The 21,354-nt window shown below is 44.2% G+C and overlaps 1 protein-coding gene across 1 annotated transcript; it reads right to left on the bottom strand.

Moving 5' to 3' along the window:
* Positions 1–2,634: 2,634 nt before the first annotated feature.
* CHMP1B (charged multivesicular body protein 1B) lies at positions 2,635–11,263 on the bottom strand. Its single transcript, XM_030967851.1, has 8 exons — positions 11,141–11,263; positions 8,901–8,998; positions 8,048–8,194; positions 7,228–7,296; positions 6,976–7,083; positions 6,584–6,627; positions 6,208–6,280; positions 2,635–5,625 (listed from the first exon to the last, which is right to left on the bottom strand). Exons 1-8 carry the CDS (start codon positions 11,154–11,156, stop codon positions 5,581–5,583), a joined length of 600 nt encoding a protein of 199 aa, XP_030823711.1. The 5' UTR covers positions 11,157–11,263; the 3' UTR covers positions 2,635–5,580.
* Between the last annotated feature and the right edge of the window lie 10,091 nt (positions 11,264–21,354).

The raw sequence follows: 21,354 nt of genomic DNA, 5'->3' as shown, positions 1-21,354 counted from the left end.
TGGAAGAGAACCTGGGATATTCTATATTTGCTGCTTTTAGCTCACTACACACCAGACAACTTGGGGTTTGATGAGTATTAATCTTTGTATTTCTAAAATATTTGGATGAAAAAACAGTGCTCTTGTTAAATGTAATAATTAGCACTAATAAATTATTAATTCTACTCTCTACACACAAAACTACTCTGCAAAAAATCTTGTAATTTTACATTTTACATGAAAATATGATGATTTTAAGCAGTGGTCAAATACTTATAGAGAGGTAACTGGATAAGGAATGGGTTTGATATACAGCTGCTGCCAGGAATTCTCTTTTTGTTGGTGCTGTTGAATCTCTCCCTTCTTCTGGCATTATTAAATAAAGGCACCTGCTCTACAAATCAGCAGAAATCTGGAAAATCATTATCACTCCAACACGGAAATGATGTCCATCACGACAGAACAAATGGGGAATGGAGCCTACACAGGACTTTAAAAAAAGGGCTCTATTTGTCAAATTACCAGAGGAAAAGTTGATCTTACTGTTATGGACTTTATCCACTTCCAGGTCACATCAATTAGTCACAGCAGGCTCGTGGAGACTGGAACTAATTTACAACACTCTGAACAGGCCCGCCAGCTTCTCCGACGGATTTCCAGGCAAATATCGGGACTTACTTCAGATGGAACTGAAAAACCACCAGCAACAGAAATCCAGCTTAATGGCTCCAGTAATGACCCATTTTGCACCACGAGAAACAAAGCCCTGATTGTGATAAGAATAAAGGGAAATATCTCCTGTGGAGACCCCAGGGTTATGTTTATCTAATCTTTGAAAAAAGAAAGGAGTCATAAAAGGTTTAATAAAAAATACAGAGTGTCTTTAAAGGAAGTTTTCAAATGCTTTCCTGTCCCTGACAGCTCATTTTGACAGAAATTGATTGTGATAAAGAATTATGAATCAGATAGCAGGGAAATTAAATTAAGCTGATTATTATCTTGTCAGATAGACACATTATGTCATGTTCGTTGCTTTAGACTTTTGCAAAATGATTGTTTCATTCAGGTTTAATAAATTTAGAATATCCTACAGGCATGACTGTAAAACATCTTTGTTTTTAGACATTTCAATTTTATTTATTTTGATTTTTATTTATATTTTGTTTTATTATTCTATAAAATTAGCATATGTATATAATTCTCTAGATTGTTTGGATTATTAAATATGCATGTTTAGATTAGAAATATGCAATATGAAATATTTTATTCTCTGAAATCCCCCTTATTTAGGTAAGGGCTGTGAGCAGCCTCTGTGCTGAGTCTGGGTCTGGCAGTTCCTTATGGTGACTGACACCGTTGGAAGACCTTGAGAAATTTTCCCAAAATGTGGATCCTGCAGCCCCTTTGATTTTCCCTTTTGAACCATGCCATGCAGCTGATCCAGGCTGAGTTCCCTAATAAAGAGCAGCAAAGGGAAGCAGGAGCCTGGGAGACTCTCTCAGTGCATCTTCTCCCAGTGAAAGCAGCTCCACTGGCACGTGAAATTAGTTACAGATTGTTCACGTGGGGCCTTTCCCTCAAGGAATGGTAATGAAGGGAGCTGCTTCCGAAACAAGCAAGGCCACTGACCCTACTCGGGGTTCCACTGCAAAAATACTGTTTGAAACAAAAAAGTTGGGAGCCAAGTGCTGTTGTGAGCTCAAAGCAGCCTGAGCAAGAGGTGAAGGCAGAACTGCAGAGAGAATCCTGAAATTAAAGTCAATCCATCATCAAAGCTCTGATAAAACAATAAAATTTACCACTAAAATCCATTTCCATCAGTGCATAGTGACTGTTTCCTTACTTATAAAACAGAAAAATGATCACAGGTCAAAAGCAGAATGACAACAGCTAAAAACCTCCAAGATTTAAATAAAAATGAATTTTAAACCCAAGTTTTAAGCACAAAGTTACCCACTATCCTACTCACTCCTAACAGATCTCAGAGACCTAAGGCAGCAAAGGATGTTTAAAGTATTTAGTGCAGACTGATCCCATTCAGTTGATGGCCCTGTGGATGTGCTGCCGAGCTGGATTTTGGGATCAGAGCCCCGGCACAGGCACATCCTAGAGCGGGTGGATACTGCCCAAACAAAGGTTCCACGGGAGACACTGCTCCCTGAACCAACCTTTCCTTTAACTGCTCCAGCCAGTCATTTCTGCAGGATCCGGAAAAGCAAAGCCTCAGGTGCCCTCTGCTGGCTCTTGAACGACTGAACAGAAATGTTAAATTTTAAGATTTTTAGGTGAGGGAAAGCCAAACCCAATCCCACACTCAAACCCACACCACCTCCTTGCCCATTTTCCAGTGGTCCCTTGTTCTGTGTGTAAGGACAGAAAACCCTCAGAGATGTTTAAGCACGGGGCTCTCTCCATATCAGACTAAACATTCTTAAACACCCCATAAAATTAGAGTTTATGTTGTTATACTTAATATTAATTACTCCCCAATTGTCCCCAAGCTCTCTCAGCAGTACCCACTTTATTTTCTTCTTGTTTTCCCCCCATAAAGATTGAATTTTCTGGATGTCTGTCCACAGGAAAGACATCCCATGTGCTTGTCCATCCATGTACAGAGACCTGTAGCAGCCACACAACCTGCACACACATCAAGAATGAGTTGTCTGTACAATTTTATTTTCCACCTGCAGTTACATTTACAAACTGTCCCATACAAGTAAAGCAGTTTTCAAAGTGAACTCAACCAGAGCTACAAAAATTATTCTCTTCTCTATACATGGCACCAGCTTCAGAATTTGTCTATACACAACTGCTGATTATGTTTAACAAAAATTCACTATTTTTTGGCTCCAAGGATCTCCACAAAGGCAACTTGATAAGTTTTATCCCGTTGCAATCATGACATTAAAGTTCTTGGTTTTGTTTTGCTTCCCTCTCCTTTCATCTGAAGCTTTGCATGGCTTTGTTTTGGAATTCTAATGAAGACAAAGCTACCACAAACCAGCAGTTTTAGAAACAGAAGATAAAAATGCTGAGCAAAACCATCCAGCAACATTTCAAGCAATGTTTCACTTTAGATGCGCCTGCTCATCAGCAGAAATATTGAAAATTTAGCTGGTTCCAGAAAAGCACAAACAAGTGATTTAACATGAAATGAACTTTGTAAACAGTCAACTTACAGAGACAAAACAAGGTCGGAGTGAGGAGCCAGAGCTGCTCAGGAAGAGAAATGTTTTGGGGAGCCTGAAGGGAGGAAGAATAAAACTCAAATCTTGCTTTAAGAATAACTTTCAGCTTTAAGCATTTCCAAATGCCATGAGAAAAATGTATGTATTTAAAATATAACATCAACCTTTCTGGATCCAGCTCCCAACCACAACTGAAAGCATTTCCCCAGGAGAGGGCAGGAGTTCTGTACACAGGAGCTGCCAGCCCCAAACCCTGGCACGGCAGAAATACACAGCAGCTCCTGGAGTGGAGTCAACAGGGCAAAAATTCCCTGTCTCAAACACCTATTTCTGCCTAAGCCTCTTAGCACCACAGTCCCCCAGACATAACCTTAATTATGTCAGTCAAACCTTTGTATTTAATTCCTTTCAAGAGACAACACTGGAAATCTGCGCTGGTTCTGGAGTTCACCAGCCTGGGAGAAGATCAAAACTCCACAACAATCAATAAAATAATGAAGCTTATTTAACCTTTCTGTTACAGCAGTCTCACTCCCAGTCTGTTTTTAAATCCCTCCAAGGCTCACAGCAAGGCAACAGACTGGGAAAACCAACCATGTGGGAGCTCAGAATTGCTGTCTGACCCTCAACTAATTCCAGAATGGCCCAAACCAGCCTAAATGCAGCATCATTTTTAACATTAGAAGCCAGACACAGTAGCTGGAGCTGTCTGCTTTCAGACACTGAAACCTCAGCAGTTCATGGACAGCTCTGAGTAAACTCTGGTGTGGAGTGATTCCACAGCAGGAAGCTTCCAGCACTCTCATGATATGAAGTAACTGAATATTAAAAAGCTGAAGGAAGTCCAGCAAGGCAAAGGCACACACACAGTCACCCCAGCTGGGTAACTGGGTTGCATAGATACACCATGACCATGGTTACAATGTTCAGAAGCAGCCAGGGAAGAAAATGAAGGAAAATGTCCCTTTCCAGGATGATTTATTAATCATTTGAAGGAATCATAGCCAGGCTACAGCTGTCAATACACGGTTTTTAAACACCTTCCAATTTCTCCTGTTTACAGGAGGAACACTCAAGGTGTTTACATTTATTTTAAATGTCACTTTCTTTCTAACAAGTGAAAAGATCCCATTTTAAACTCACGGTTTTAGTTCAGCTGCCAGCTTGAGAGAATCCCACAACATTTCAGGGTTTTTTGTCTATCTGATTTTCCCTACTTTATTTTTACAGTAACCTTGATTACTTCAGTACATAACATCCTGCTCAACCCTCAGAGTGAGCTGGGTAACACATTCAAAATAACGTCTGAAACTGCTCTGAAATGTTTCATCATTTTTGCACATTTTCACTGAAAAAGTCACGCTTGAATAAAAAAGTGAGTTTTTACTTTTTCCTTAAACGATTCCCTGACACTGGAAAACCCAAGTGGCCCTGAACACCAGGCAATTAAGAACCAATTCCAAGCCTGGTGCTCCACACCTTCCCTCACCCCTACAAAGACAAAAAATAAAAATGAGACCAAAAAAATCAGGAAGAGAATTTGAACGTCACAGTTTATCACAATACATCACAAGTGGCCTCAGATACAAATTTCTACAACCATTTCTTATTTTACAACTGCAACAAGAGTTTGAAGCTACTGAGAGCAGCCAGACCCTCTTACTATGCAGAAATATAAAGGGATTGCTAAAATTAGCTCCTCCATACAACCAGAATATTAAAAACAGTGGGATGTTATCTGCAGAGAGCAACAGACCTGGCAAAGAGTCCAAAAATATTTTTTATTCCTCCTGTGCTGAAGTGATGCCACCATACAAGTCCCCAGTTATATGAAATCAGCTTTTGGTAACTCATTTTTGATCTAAACTGGTAATTTCAGCACATTTATCCTAAATTTTAAAGACTAAAAAACTCAAAGTCCACTTATTTGTTTCAACAAGTGCATTTTCCAGGAGGTCCACGCTGTCCATCCCTGCGTGTTCCAGGAGTTTGGCTCTGTAGGAAAATGATCTACAACAATCATCTGAACTGATACATCAGTTCTCCAACCAAAACCAGTTCTCATAATTTAAAAAAATCACTTCATAATTTAAAATATATCTCACTGACACTCTGCTTTGCTTGGAACTAGAATATACCACCATTAGTAGCTGACTTAGAACATCAACTTGAATTTGTGAAAAAAGCTTGCAAAAAATAGATCAACTTCCAAATGTACAGAAAAGGATGTCAGAGCTGATATTTTTGGGTCACTTAATGTATTTTAGAAAGAGTAGCAAGCTGGGAGTGAAGTACCCTATATTACAAGTATTCAAACACCTAAGCTGGACTGTTTTACACCTCAAGTGCAGTGCAGGGTTAGTTCCAGACAGGGGATTTGGAAGCAGGTCCAAAGAACTGCAGGTCTGCTCAGTTAGACTTGATCACGTAGGCGGGCCAGTCTCTGTGACAGCTCATCCTGCACAGTTGGAAAACAAAAAGGGAAAACCAACCATCAGCAACAGGAAAAGCAGCTTTTGCCACCTCATGTCCAGCTGATGAGAAATTCTCTCATGGCTTAACCAGATTTGCTTAAGACCTCAAGCATGGCTGTGAGGGAGGAGTTTCAGAACACAAAATTAAGCAGAGAAAGAATTGTTTCAAAGAACGTGGAATATTTGATAGGACAAGGGGGCTGAAATCCTTCCCTCTGAGAGTGGGGAGGGCCTGACAGAAGGTGCCCAGAGAAGCTGTGGCTGCCCCAACCCTGGGAGTGTCCAAGGCCAGGCTGGATGGGGGCTTGGAGCAACCTGGGCTAGGGGAAGGTGTCACTGTCCATGGCACGGGTGGCACTGGATGAGTTTTAAGGCCCATTCCCTTTAACATTCAACAAATGTATTGTTAAGATTACTTTGATAGCAAGACTTTTAACCACACAGTTTCCTTGGAACAGCTGAAAGAGAATTTAGCAATTTAGCATTTTGTTTTGACTGAGTGAACCATTAATTCTCACATCCCATTTCTCCAGAAAACATTGACCTCACTGAAATCCAACATTTACCTGCTCTGCTGAGGCGACGCTTGTAGCAACTGAACCTGTCTGTCCTTGAGGTAGTTCCATGTTCAGATCAAGGCTAAGAGGAGAAAACAGAGCAAACACCAAGTCAGGCACGGGTGGATCAAGGGGGAAGCACAATAATTGACATCAGAGGAACAATGAGACAGCACCCCCTGAACACTCCAGAGTTACACATGCTGGTGAGTAATTTTGACTCACTACCAGGACAAGTCAGGTATGTCCAGAGGTAAAAACAAAATTGCATTTCTTCTCTGCTTCCAAGAGACAGCTTATAAAAGAAGGGTATTTGACCTTAGATATAATCAGCAAGGGCTGTGGGAACCAAGATTTGTTCTAAAGAAATAGCAATTTCACCTACCCTGCTTCATCTGCCATTTCCTGCAGGAGCATGTCCACTTGGTTCTAAAGGAAAACAAAATGGATTGCTGCATTTGGAGTTTCTGACAACCTCTTGTTAGATTTTCAGAGAACAGGAATTATTTTACCAGAACTGATTTAAAGGTAAATGCCTTTGGCAGAATAGTTTTGTGCTTAACCAGTCGAAGGTATGAACTCAAAAATAAGGAGCAGAGGTGCTCAGCAGTTAAAATTACATTAATTGAATTCTGGCTTGTAAATAATGCTTCTACAGAATTCCACTTATCTGTACAAAAACCCAAACATACGCCTGAGTGTTTCAAGTGCTGTTAATGAACAGTTTAGACACATAATTTAAGATCGCCTTGCTAAAATATATTTTATCATTCTTACTTGTGGCGTTGTTAATGTCGTAGTGTTGCTCATTGTGTCTTCCATCTGTTGTGTCTGAACATCCAGTGTCTCAAACTGGTGCTCAAATTTGTCCATTAGTGCAGATATCTATGAAAAATATGAATCAAATCACTTATCTTCAGATAACAGTAAAAATACATCTCAACTGGAAAACTCTTGATTGAATTTCCCTTTTTAAAACTTGTCCCTTCTGCTTTTGATGTCAGCTCCAAGAAAATTAAGTCTATTTACCTTTTCCAAGTTCATGCTCTTCAAGGTGGCATCCATAGACTTCACCACCCCTGCCATTGACTTTGTAACCTGGAACAAGGGGAAGGAAATTATTACAAGAAAAAAAGAGCAGTTTAGGAACAAATCCTTCCCTGTGAGGGTGGGGAGGCCCTGGAATGGATTTACCAGAGAAGCTGTGGCTGCCCCTGGATCCCTGGAAGCATCCAAGGCCAGGCTGGACAGGGCTTGGAGCAGCCTGGGATAGTGGAAGGTGTCCCTGCCTAAGGCAGGAGATGGCACTGAATGGACTTTAAGGTCCCTTCCAACCCAAATTATCCTGGGACTCTGATATTTCCTACCCAGCTCTCTGTTCATAGAGCTTTGACAGTACCAAATAGGAGGGAACATCCCACTGCCATCTGGAATTCCCAGCTCTAGAAATTAACTCAGCCACTTGAAATACATATTCTGAGACAAAATTCACAAAAATGAGCTTTATATGGCATTCATTTCTGTAGACTTGAGACCTGTCACTGCTGAGGGATACATTTGGTCCACAGGTCACAACAAACTTTCAAGGTGAAGAGCAGTAAATCAGTTTACCTTAAACACCTATCTATTGGAATCACAACTCCTACCTCATGACTTTACTTTGAAGGGGAGAAGAACCTTTGTGAAATAACCCAAAGAGCAGCTGCCAGAGGAATTCCAGCAGCCCATTTACTCTTGGCTACCTCTAAAAGAGAAAGTGAAAGCTCCCAGCTGGTTGCAGCCAGGATGAAGCCACTGCAGAGAAGATGACAGGTCTCCTCCTTGCCCCAGCAGGAGGGGGAGGTCTCACCTTGCCCATGGTGACGGCAGTCTGGACCCTGGCAGCCACGGCGTCCACGCGGGCGCTCATGCGCAGGAAGTTGATGGCCTGGTTCTTCTGGCGGATGGCGTTCTCGGCGTGGATCCGCGCCACCTCCATGTTCCCTTTCTGGATGGCCTTGGCAAAGAGGGAGACAAAAGGAAAAGCCTTTTACCCTTCCCTGCTCTTGTACACAGGATTTCTGCGTAGTCTCTTTTGGATTTAAAAGAAGCATTAATTAGTCACTGTATCTTTTTCTATTAAAAAAATAAACAAATCCCTCCCTCCTTCCGCAATAGATCACAAACATTTCCAAGATGAGAACTCCTAACTTCTTTCCAAGAAGGCATTGGAAAGAATGCACTTCAAATAGGCAGTTTTGCAGAGCTACAGAAACACAATTTCTGCTCCTGAAAACAGTTTCAGTCTCAAGACACAAACACAGGCACAGGTGGTACAGCTGTATCTCATGGGCAAAACCACATCAAATCAACTCAGTCTCTCTCTTCACTGCTTCAAGGACTCAAAAGCTGTTTTGAAGTTCCTCTCCACAAGCCCATTTAATACAAGATGACAAACATGAAGTGGTTTTAACTCTGAGAACAACAGTCTCTACCAAAGCACATACAAGACAATCCCCTAGGGAAGCAAATGCCACGAGCCATCCACGAGGATTTATCCTCATGTTTATTAATAAACACAGTAATATTTATAGTCACATATTTTAAATCACAAACATTGATCACATGATTACTAGCATGCACACCAGGGAAATGACAACACACCAGATGTCTTCCTGCCCTAACAGGCAAGCAACAGATCTAAAAACTTGGTTCAGACTTACCTTCTTAATTTTAGCTTTCTCAGCCTTTTCTTCTTTGTCGCATTTTTTGGAGTTTCTGTTGAGCTCCTTTGCAGCAAACTTCAAATTAAACAGGTGTTCTGCAGTGCAAGTTAAGGGACTAAACCTATTTCAGAGTGATAAATCCAACCACCAAACAGCCCCCAAGAGAAGCTGAGAGTGGTTCTCTGCCGGTTACTTTCACTCCCACACCCAAAGCGTGCGACTCCCAGTGAAATGATGTCGTTTCCTGACCTGCCTGGAACCTCACCATCCAAAAAAACCCCAAAACCACTAAAGAACACAACAAATGAACTGTGTAACAGCAAACTGGCTCAGCTGGCCACGGCCAGCTACAACCCAGCAGGATCCTGGATTTAAATTGTTCTTCCAGCTCCTTCCCAGCCCTGGGTCATGTGAGTGATCCCAGGCTCCCTGAGAGCTCCGTCATCTGACTTTTGGGCAGAGAGTACTCCAGTCAGGAAGAGAAACTTTAAAAACAAAAGTTCAACTGCTTAAACTGAAAGCTCCAAGAAAACAGTAAGACAAGCCTTCAGAGTGATTTGGAATGACTGCATAAAACCATTACTGACAAAGAACAGAGTATGTGCTGTACAAATAACAATCAAAAAGACTTTCTTAAAATACTGTTGATGAAAGCTTCCAAATAATATCAGTGCTTCTCAAACAATATGTAAGTAAAAAGCTTTGTAGGTTTCTTTCCTGCCACCTGTGGTATCCTAAGAGGAAGATGCAGCAGGTTCTAAGATGATTACCAATTAAGTGGAAACACAAAGTTAAACATTATGAGTACTTGAGGTTTCTTCAATATTTCAAGCACATAAATTATTCCAGAGCTGTTTTCTGCTTTAAAGTCCAGCCATTCCTCTTACTCTGACAGCAGCCTGGAGACATTAGGAATGTCTTTTGTTATCCTATAAACAACACAGGCAGGCTACAAACAGGTAACAAACGTGACTTTGGACAGGGTACCTATTAATGTAGCTACCAAAACCAGAGCAGTTTATTTTGAAATAACTTCCTCAGTTACTCAGCTAGGGAATTTACCTGACATTAAACCAGCTCACCCATCCCTGAGGAGCACATTCCTGCTCCTCCCTTCAAGTGTCTTTCTCAACGTGCCACAAACCAAGTGGAACCCAACTTCCACCTCAGTCTGTGACTCACAGTCAGCTGCTCCAGCAATCCCTACCAGGACAACCAGCAATGCCAGCACTGCCTGCACATTCCAACCACACTGAGACCACAGCAATCCACACTGAGACCTCTGGGCTCTGTTAGAGTTTTCTGCCCTTGTCTGTTAAAATGGTTTTATACAGCAAAAAGGTTTCAGTCAGCCCACACAGGGCTCTGCTGTAAATTCTTTCCAAGAGCAGGAAGCACAGCTGACGTGGTGGCTGTCTGGGGGACAGCCCAGCTGACATCACTCCAGTTTACACACAAGTATGTTGTCCCTGCTGTCCCATCTATACTATTTTTAGTATAAATTGTGTTTTCTGCCTCAGGAACTGGGCTGTCCCTCCATCTACCACAGCCCTGCCTCCTCCTCCTCACTCCCAGCCCAGGCTGCCTCATCACACCCTGGGAAGAGACACCGAACTTCCCACCCACTTCCTTGTCCCTTCAGGGCAGTGAAACCACAGAATCACGGAATAACTGAGGTTACAAGGGACCTCTGGAGATCACCCAGTCCAACCCCCAGAAAACACCTGGAGCAGGTGACCCAGGAACGTGTCCCGGTGGCTTTGGGATTTCCCCAGACAGAGACCCCACACCCCCATAGCAGCGGTTCCAGTGCTCTGCCCCCTCCACGGAAAGAAGCTCTCCCTCGTGTTGAGGTGGAACTCTTGGTTTGTAGTTTACGATCACTGCTTCTCATCGTGGCGCTGGGCACCACTGAGCAGAGCCTGGCACCATCCTCTGACACCCCCTGGTACTGGTATGGAATATGAGATCGCTTCTCGCTTCTCTCCTCTTTAGAACAGAATTCCGAGGCTGAGCGATCTCAGCCCCTGCCAGTGTCACACCAACCTCTCCCGCTGCTGCCCCTCGGTCCCCGCGACCACCGCCATGAGGGGGATTCTTCCCCTCGTTCCCCGCGCTCCGGGGGCTCCTCCCGGCGGGGAGGCCTCGCTCGCCACCGCCACCTCCCCCGGCCCGGCCCGGCCCGGCCCGGCCTGGCGGCTCCCGGCCCGTCCCCCCGCGGTCCCGCCCGAGGATACTCTCCATGTTGGACATGCTGGCGGCCCCGGGGGGAGCGGCGCGGCTCCGGACCGGGCTGGGGCAGCGCTGGGCCCGGGGCGGCGGCGGCTCCGGCGGCTCCGGGTTCCGGCCCCGTGACGAGCCGGGGCGGAGCCGCGCCTGCGGCTTCGGGCTGGATGGGACCGGGAAGCTCATCCCGGCCCTCCCCTGCTGTGGGCAGGAGCGCATCCATAGGTTGGGGGGTTTCAGATCCCAGCCGGCCTGGCTTTGGACGCTTCCAGGGATGGGGGAGCCAGAGCTTACCTGCGAAATCTGTTCCAGGGCTTCACCACCCTCACAGGGAAGAATTTCCTCCTAATAGTCAATCTAAATCACAGAATATCCTGAGTTGGAAGGGATCCACAAGGATCACCAGTTCTGCTCCTGGCCCTGCGCAGACACCTCAGCAGTCCCACCCTGTGCGTTCCTGGCAGCGTTGTCCAAACGCTCCTGGAGCTCTGGCAGCCTTGGGGCCAAGCCCTGGGCAGTGCCCGACACCCTCTGGGGACAGAACCTTTCCCTGATCTCCAGCCTGACCCTGGCACAGCTCCGGCCATTCCCTGGATCCTGTCCCTGTCACCGCAGAGATCAGCACCTGCCTCTCTGCTTTCCCTCACAATGGGGTTGTAACTTCGCTGAGTGTCCTCTCAGTCTCCAGCTGAACAAACCAAGTGCTCTCAGCTGCTCCTCAAGGCACTTCACCATCTTCATGTCCTCTCCTTTGGACATCTGTCCTCTCCCTCAGTTTGAATCCATCCCCCAGTTGTCCCATCTCTCCAGCCCCTTGTAAATAACAGTGTCTCTTCGTCTTTCTTGTCAGCTCCTTCAGATACTGGAAGGCCACAATTAAGTCACCCCAAAGCTTCTCCACAGTGGACACCCCCATCTCTCCCAGCTTTTCTCCAGAGCAGAGCTGCCCCATCTCCTTTAATAATTTGTGGCCTCCTCTGGACTGGCTCCAGCAGCTCCACGTCCTTCTGGATCCCAGGGCTGGAGGCAGCTCTGCAGGGCAGAATCCCCCTGTGCTGCTGCCCACACGGGGCTGAGCCCAGGATTTGGGGGCTGTGGGCTGGGCCGTGTCCAGCCTCTCAGCCACCAGGATCTATATTTAACAATATTTTCTGCTGAGGTATCTCAGACAAAACCTGCCAGAGGAGTGATGCATCTGTGCTGGCAGTTGTTCCCAGGTGAAATGCCCGTAGGAGTTGTGGATACAGTAATAATGCAGGAGTGCTCGTGGCAAATGAACTGCAAAGAGTGTGGCAGAAGACGCTTGAGCAAAGCCAGTAACTAATTATTCTTGCTGGTGTCTCAGGAGTCTGAATTTATAGTGATAAAGATCGCTGAGTCCTGGCTGTGAAAGCTCTGAAACTGAACTGTGACACCACAGCAGTGACAGACTCCGTGTGTGTAATAGCAGAAAGGACCTTTTTTATCCAGGAGATGGGGAAAAGATGAGATTTTCTGCATCTGATAATTCTCAGTATCACCAGTTCACAGAAGTGTTATTATCTGTGGTTTTAAACCACATCTTGGGAGGGCTGTAGGAGAGATTTAACATATTTAATAGTTCTCTGTTTAAAAGAGTGTGTTCCTGCTTGGACAACCATCCTGTGTTCAGCCTCCTGGAAGCTTGCACTGTAATTCTCATGAGTAATAGTTCTTTAAATGAACAAGGTTTTCCAGGGTCAGTAGCAGACTCTAGATCATTGAATATCCACCTCTTTTTTCTCTAATATTCCTGGAACTCTCTCATTAGGACACGATTTGGAGGTGGCAGTGATATTAGATAGGAAGTATTAGAATGATCATCTAGTCTGAAAAAGTGATTCATTTCAGTGCTGTCAAAGAGAAGTGAACCTGGCCTAATTACTCACAACAGTGTTAGAGAACAAAGCAGCAAAACCTGTTCAGAAACGGGAGCATGCAGTGTTCTACCTCAATTAAACCTGGAGAAGCATCAATCAGTGTCACACAGGTGTCACAGGAGGAAACACACTGAGCTGCAGCTTCCTCAGAGCTGCTCAGGACATTAGCTCACAAATTCCAACTGAAATCTCTCTTTCTTTATGACTGCTGAGGAAATATCCTGATGGTATACCTTAAAAAGCTACCTGAGTTAAAAAAGAAATAAATTTTATTGGTTTGGGGTTTTTTTCCTGACAATCATCACTGAGTTTTCATTATTAAAAAATCCTCCAAATTTGGAAGAAACACATTACCAAGCAACGTGAATTAAATATGTTACCTACTGTGGGTCAGGTGTAGAGACACACCAAGATGTTGCCACAGATTGCAATGAAATCTATGTAGTTTAGTAATTTAGAAATATTTTCATTATAATAACAGCTGGAAGCATAGGAAGGTCCCTCCTGAGCTGTGCTTTGGGTGCAGAGTGAGGCTTTGCTCACGGGAGCTCAGTGCCCAGACCCTCCAGCCTCTCTCACCTGGGAGAAAAAGAACAACTTTGACATTGGAATCCCTGTTTTTTCACATCTGAGTCACCAATGGTTAGGAGGGAATAAAGCTGTTGATTAATCCCTGATCTCTTGGTAGAGACATTCTGCCTCTAAAATGAGGAGTTTGCTGTATCCCAGGTTTTGAAAGGTGAAGATGCTGTTGGTGGCCTTTTCCAGCCAATAAAATTGTAAATAAATTTGTTTACCTTCAAACAGTCGTGGGTGTCCAGTACTGCTCATTAGACTGAAATCACCTTGCACAGACACGATTTCTGAACAGTTCCCTCCTGCATTTTTCATTTCAGTTCTTGATAAATCCATTTTAAAGCCCCAGCCATTTTGCACTAAGGTACCCACTCTCAGTTCTCAAATCTCTTCCAAAAGCAGCAATTTCAAGTCTGCCTCCTGCCTCCTCCCCTCCTACACATCTCCACCTCATCTTGGATGCAGCAAATATTTATTTTTCCTTAAATTTTATTGAGTTGTGAATTATATGTTGCTCCCTCCGTAGCACTTTGGAGAAATAAAACTGACAAACTGAGCTGCACAAGAAGATGAACTAGGGAAGGAGCAAACAGAAAATATGAAAAAAATCAGAATTATTAAATAAAAGTGCTGAAAACTCAGCAGAATTGAGTTTCCAGGCATGATGGAGGTGTGTGGATTTGCCAGTTTAATGAATGCACTTACAGGTGGTGATGGTGTTTAGGGCAGGAAGGAGGTGATGAGGTAGAAAACATTCATTACATAAAATTTTCCTTCTCTGTCTGGAGTGTTTCAGCTCAGCCTTTCTCTTTCTTTTACTCTGCCTCCATCATGTCCTTTTTCTTCTCTTTTTTCCCCTTTCCTGTGTGTTTTCACATGCAGGAATTGACCAACCCAGGATTTGTTAAATGTAATGAGCTTTTCACTGCAGTGTGTTACAAACATTTGGCATTTCCTTCATGCCTTTCAGCCAAGTCCACAGGAATACCCTTCATGTTTTGCAAGAGGGAACAAAGGTACATTTTCTTTTCATGGTACCTGAGTTCTCATATTGCATAAACCTCCCAAACAGTGACTCTCACTATAAAATGTCATTTTTGAAATGCATCCAAACCTAAGTATGACTTTGCTATTAGGTATAAAGGCCACAAACAACTTGATTCTTATTCCTGTGATGATCAAATCCTTTAATTTTGACGTAGTGATGATTTTCCTCTGCTCAATGAGATTCTCACCATGTGCAATGGTTACAGGCCCAAGCCAAGTGAGCTCATGAGAGCTGGCTTGTGAACTGTGACACCAAGAGCGATGAGGATCAATTTTAATCACAATAATTGATCTGATCCCTTAGTCACTCCCGGTGTCAGTCACGCATGAGGCGCAAGAGGCAGCAAATGTTAAATAGGAATTTAGGGGTTAGAACATCAGAATGAGCAAATCCAGGTGTGATGTAGCACTGCTGAGAACTCTGACCCTACAAGAACACTTGTCATTAAAATGCAGGGTTTTTAGGGGATACAAATAAATGCAATACAAGGATTGGACTCACATTGTATTTAAAGTCTACATACGGCAAAAAGAAATTAAGGAGATAAAGACATTGAGGGATGTGGGATCTTGGCCGCATCTCTGAGGCAGAAGCAGTTGGCCATGGGAGGAGGGATGATGTTATCCCTTCAGATGAGCCAGGCAGCTCGGATGGAGCAGCACTGGCACCGGGACCTGCACGCGTTGCCCACTGGCTGCTTTGCTTTTCTACTTGCAGCAGATTCCCCACAGAAGGAGGGCTCTGCAGCTCAGAATTACTGATGGTCCAAAGTGCTGGTGACTCACCAGATTTCCACTGCAGGTGGTTGGCAACTGCACGAGTCCGGTTCAAAGAGGGAAAGACAAATCAGTCCTGGCTCTGCAGGAGAGAGAGGATGGCAAAATACAGCTCTGCCCACTGTCTGGATAAACAGGGATGTTCTGGTGGCTGTAAAAGGCCTGTTGATCCTGACAATGTTTGTACCATATAAACATGGCTACATCCCCAAATGAGCATTTCCATGGCTTGATAAAATCACTACAAGTGTAAGATAACTATAAAACCATGGAGTGGTTTGGGTTGGAAGGGACATTAAACCCCTTCCCCATCCCATTCTTCCCCACCTTCCAATATCCCAGGTTGCCCCAAGTCCTGCCCAAGCTGGCCTTGGCCGCTTCCAGGGATGGGGCAGCCACAGCTGCTCTAGGCAACTGAATGTTGTTTTGTTCAGCACTGAACTGCTGGTTGTTTTTTCATTGAGACATTCCTGTAATAGTTCCATGCCATGCTTAAAAGACACCACTGAAAGGACAAAACTGAGTTTCCGTTCCTCAGAAAATTCACCAAAAATTGTTCTAATTTACTGTCCACAGTAGAAATTATACAGTTTTCCAGGAAAGCAGAGTCCAATAATGAATGTTTGATGAAAAAATTCATTTTCTGATTTTATTTCTAAATTTCAGTTGGTTTTGTTTTTTTTGGTTTTTTTTTTTTTTTTTTTTTTTAATAAATCACTCCCCTCTTAGTCATATTCCACGTTCTTTAAACATCATTGCCTTTAAGACCTTCTGGCTGTCCTTTGAAATGTTGCCTTCTCCTTCAAAGTTTCATGGCAAGAAAACTTCTTCCACCATGGGCATTATTTATCTGAAGCAGCAGAGGGATTTGTCCTGTCTCTTTGTAGAACAATGAAGACAAACAGGACTGTAAAGCCCAGGATGAACTGTTTAGGAATTCAGAACAAATCTGCCAGGAGCTGAAAGGCAGCAACCAGAGGGCATGAAAGAATCAGTTCAATAAAACCATTTAATTCTCCAATAGCAGCATTAATGATCTGATCCTCCACCTCTGACATCCCCCAGACTGTGTCATTTTCAGAAAAATTGGTGTAAATCTAAGTTAGGTCTTTTTGAAAGCCAGTAGGACAGGGAAAACCAAAGGGCTCTACATCACTGGGCTCAATTGTTTTTACTACTAAGTTTTTTTCCCTATTCCATTACCATGAATTTCCTGAATAAGCTTCATTTCCAGCTTATCTCTGCCAGGAGCCCTGGCACAACCCTCTACAGAGCTGTGCTGGTTGTGTTCTGCAATGGTTTGTGGATGTTCAATTTAAAATAGGGATGTGGGGTTTCACTCAAAGTAGATTGAGGAAAACAAACTGCTAGTTCTGAAAAAGATTTGAATGTTTATTTTTTCCCCCCAAAATACTTTCAGTCTGTTCTTAAATAGATTAATATTTAGCCTTTGAAAATACTCTGTCAACCACTGAGCAAATGAGAAGCCTGGGACAGATTTAAGGAGAAAATTAAACTTAGTTAATGTGACAGGGAAGTGATTTTTCTTCTGGAAAAAGACTGGTGGAAAGAAGCAGTTAAAAGAACCAGCATGAAGATAAAAAAATCAAAATTATTTCTTTTTAAAAATTAACCTCCTCTCAATAATAAATCAATACAGCAGCCAGGAATGGCTCTGCCACTACTTGGGGTTGTACAGCTGTGGTTAAACTCAGCCCAGCCTTGGAGAAAGACAAGGACCTCCAAAGGCTCAGAGACTTCAAAAGCTTTTTTGTGGGATAGCAATTTTTTTTCAAGTTAACACGGTATTTTTCTGTCCTTACTTTACCTTTTGTTGCATTTTATTTTGGGGCGTTTAAGGAATAATCCTCCAGAGTACTTTTAGGGCTTTTCCCTCTTTTGTCCCCAGCTGAAATTATGTGACAGGGAACCTCCAGCAGCCTACGTGACTGCTCTGTGCTCCAGGGATTCAGATTTCTGCTGCCAGGGCTGTCTGTGCTGAGCCGAGTGTTTCAAACATGTTTTCTCAATGATGATCAAAACAAATCCTTCCTCTCAGTGCAGCATTTACCAGCGTTGTTGATTCTCTGAAGGAATCGCTCAGCACTTGTCATTCTTTGGGATTGCTGCAATATTGCACAACTCAGTAAATAATAATACCGAGCTCCACTGCAGCTCTTTTCACACAAAGCCCATGAAACTGTTCCGTGTATTGTAGCACATGAATCCCACTGCGGAGCCTGGCTGCTTCTCCCTTACCCATCCCATCCGGGCTGCCCAAAGCCTTCCCCGCTTTGCAAATGTGCCAACCCCTCCTGTTGTTGCGCTGCCCGGTGACTCAGCGCTGCTGCCGTCACGCTGAGGTCAGTCCCAGCTGCAGCTCTGGCCCCGGGCTCGGCACGGAACAGTCACTGGGACACCGCTGCCACCAGGGCTCTGCCCCCGCTGGGACACACAGGTCCACCCTGTGCCCCGCTGGACGGGAAGGGCCATCCCGGCTCTTTTCCCTGCGGGTCCGGGTCGATGGTGAGAGGAATAGCGGATTTGTCTTTACAAACAAGCTGGTAGATAAAACTAGCACTGGGAAAGAAAAGAAATAATGGGAAGGATTGCACTGATTGATGAATGGGAAAAGATATTTGCTTTTACCAATAAACTTTAGGTTTGCTGATAAACGGAATTAGACATTGGAAGATGAAAGAAACAATGGGGAAGAAAAACCCCTAAATTCCATAAGAATTAAAAATTAAAATGGAGGGTTATACATTAGAGGGAAATCTTCAGTATCAGGCATATTGGGAAGTTTGTACCTCTCAAGTACCTCAGCCAATGGGGAAAGAGAGAAGAGAAATGTGGCTGGGAAATTGGGATAAAAAGGAGGCTGCGTCCTCCAAAAATTTGAGAGATCCCAGGGGAATGCCCCATGGCCTCTCACTTTATTCAAATAAAGCCAGAAAGGACTCCTCTGTCTCCTTTTTGGACATAAACCTCTGGTGTTTGTAGATTAATTTTCCTGACAATGGGAAGTTGGATCTGAGTCAGCAGTGCCCTGACAGCCAGGAGGGACATCCCTGTCCTGGGGGACACAAGGCACGGGAGGGGGTTGTCCCACTCTGCTCTACATTGGGGCAGACTCATCTCCAGTCCTGGGGGAAGTTTTGGGCACCACAAATAAGAAAGAATTAAACTGTTAGAGGGCGTCCAAAGGGGAAAAAGGTGGTGGAGAGTCTCGAAGAGTGGCTGAGGTCACTTGGTCTGCACAGCTGGACAAGAGGAGACTGAGGGGAGACTCATCACAGTTACAACTTCCTCACGAGGGGGAGAGGGGGAGAATGGGGATTTACAGGCAGTTAATGCTGTTACAGCACCAGTGAGTGCAACAAACCTACAGGAAGGTGTGTGGCCAGGTGTGACCCCACTGGGGACATTGCTGCTTCCAGTGGGGGCTGATATGCCTGGTCCAGGCAGTGGCACAGTCCTGGCTGTGGGGACAGCCCCAAAGGAGGGACACAGTCCTGCTGTGCTCCCTGTGCTCCCCGCAATGGCTTGGGATGGCTGGAAAAGCCCTGGAGCAGGAGATCACAGAATCACAGGATCATTGAGGTAGGAAAAGACATCCAAGGCCATTGAGGCCAGCCTGTGACCGATCCTCACCTTGTCACCAGCCCAGTGCACTGAGTGCCACCTCCAGCGACACCCTGAGCTCCTCCAGGGATGGGGACTCTGCCACCTCCCTGGGCAGCCCCATTCCAATGCCTGACACAACACCTATGGAATGTTTCATGGATTTGTGTGTCCTCACCTGGGTCTGAGGGTGAGCAGCAGCAATCTCATGATGTACTTGGAGCACTGATGCAGGAAGGCATTTCAGCAGTTTCTCTGCTCATCTACAGTATTTCATTCTCATCCCTCAGGTGCTCCAGAGTGCCCTACACAACACAATCAAATTATTGGAGCTCTACTACGAGAGAAGATTGGATTAGCAGCTAAACAAACCGGATCAAGTTATAGGTTTCTGTGCAGTTTTATTTTCTTCCTACCACCACAGGGATATGTGTCAACGGGCACATGTACAAAGCCACCAGCATTTGCCATCCAGGGACATCGTGTTATACCAGCCACACATTTCTGAAATGTAAACATTTTTTAGTTGGGATCTGATACAGGAGTCAGAGGTGAAGGGCACACACAGAGCTTGTCTGTCCTTCTGACTGGACAGGCAGGAAACAGCATTTTCTGGCTTCCCAGCTGTCCATTGATGACGAATTCCTGCTTGTTCCCATTTAGCCCAGCTTCAGCTGGCCTGAATATATTCTATTTAAAAGCGCCCTGGGATTAGTTCAGGTTGCTCCAGACTTCAGCGTGCTGACGTTGGAGGAGATAAACATAAGTAATTTGCTGATTCACCATTACAATTTTCATAAAATATGAGTCAGGGTTTTCTTCTTTCATGTAACACGGAAATTAGGTTACCATGCTTTGCTGAACACTGTGCTGCACTGTGTGTGTTCCCAGTAGCATCTCATGTTCCTGCAGTATATTTTTGGAAGAATAACCAGATTTATGAGGCCACATCTTCTCCTGTTTCCCTTGGCTTTCCAACACACTGGCACTCTCCACTCTGCTTTGAGTCAGAAGCCTCTTCTTCACTCCATTATAGAGTCATGATCCTGACTGGATTTTCTGCAGCCTCTCACCCGCTGGATTGTTATATCTCTGTTTAAATTCAGCACTTCCACAAGCTTCTCCAAACCTGGACATCTGGAGCAAGACTAGCTGAGTGCTCATGGCAGAGGGTTTGGAAGAAGAAAATCTTCAAGGTTCCTCCCAACCCAAACCATTCTGTGCTTCATGTCCCAGGATCCACTTCAGATTCCAGAGTAGGGAGACACCTCTTTCCTCAGATTTCTTTTTCATCTTGGAGCAGGGTATTCCTGGCAGCCCTTGCATGTGCATTCCCCCTTGGATGTTCCTACAGTTGCCTGGCCAAACCTTGCCCTCCTTGTGACTCTGATGGTGCCTTTCTGGTTTAAAACAGAGTAAAACTGAAGTGGTGACTGGAGAAAATGACATCAGCATTTAAATAGATTTCCTGAGGAAATTTTTAATGGTCATTTTTATAGCTTATTTTGTGCTTTTTAACTTTTTTTCTCCCTGGTCAAAGGTCAAGGAATTATTTCATACAGACCAGTACAGGAAAAGAGCTAATTCTGACTAATCTCAGGGGGTTGATTGTTTTGATTCATTTTCATTCTGAGCATTGATGGCCTTCAGAGAGTTTCTTTGGATGAATCAAAATATTCCTTACTTCTGGGTTTAGGCAATACAAAAACTTAACAAGTTGCTTCACTTAAACTCCACAAAAGGGAGCAGGAGCTATAAAACCCCTGACCTCAATGGACTTCTCAGACTTTCTTAAGGGAAATTCACACAGCAAGGAGCTCTCAGTACGTCCACTCAGTGGCTACTAAATTGAATATAAGTGCCTTCCAAATCCTGGCCAAGTGCTCAATCCAAGGTGCTTGGGGATGAGAGGAAAGGATTTGCAGTGTTCTGAGAGTTCTGTGTGCAATCTGGCTTCACTCATGGCAGGCTGGAAAGAAAAATTTCATACGGTTCTGTTCTCTTTGTGTATGTGTGTACAGAAGTGAATGTCCAGTTCACCTGGGAAATGCACTTTTACACACACCCATGCTGGTTGAGCAGCATCTGCCTAGAGTTAAGGCCATGGGGAATGTTTCTTCTGGGGTGATTTCCTTTGAGACAGAATATGCATCATTCATGACATGAAATTCTGGAGTTTTAGAAGGAAAACATAGCCCTGTGATGGAATTTTCCAAAGGTAAAAATGATTTTCTTCCACCTTGCTGAACTGCAGAGCACCGAGCTAAATGCACAGGGTATCTCAGATCTAAATACATGTGAGA

This window comes from Camarhynchus parvulus, chromosome 4A (genome assembly GCF_901933205.1).
Source record: "Camarhynchus parvulus chromosome 4A, STF_HiC, whole genome shotgun sequence".
NCBI lineage: Eukaryota > Metazoa > Chordata > Aves > Passeriformes > Thraupidae > Camarhynchus > Camarhynchus parvulus.
Note: the sequence above shows the minus strand (reverse complement) of the source record. Positions and strands in the feature narration are given on the sequence as shown.

Coding starts and splice junctions, on each gene's coding strand:
- CHMP1B (XM_030967851.1), bottom strand. Junction 6,281..6,583: donor GAAATGGCAGATGAAGCAGG/GTAGGTGAAATT, acceptor TTCTCCTCTTAG/CCTTGATCTGAACATGGAAC. Junction 5,626..6,207: donor GCGTCGCCTCAGCAGAGCAG/GTAAATGTTGGA, acceptor CCAACTGTGCAG/GATGAGCTGTCACAGAGACT.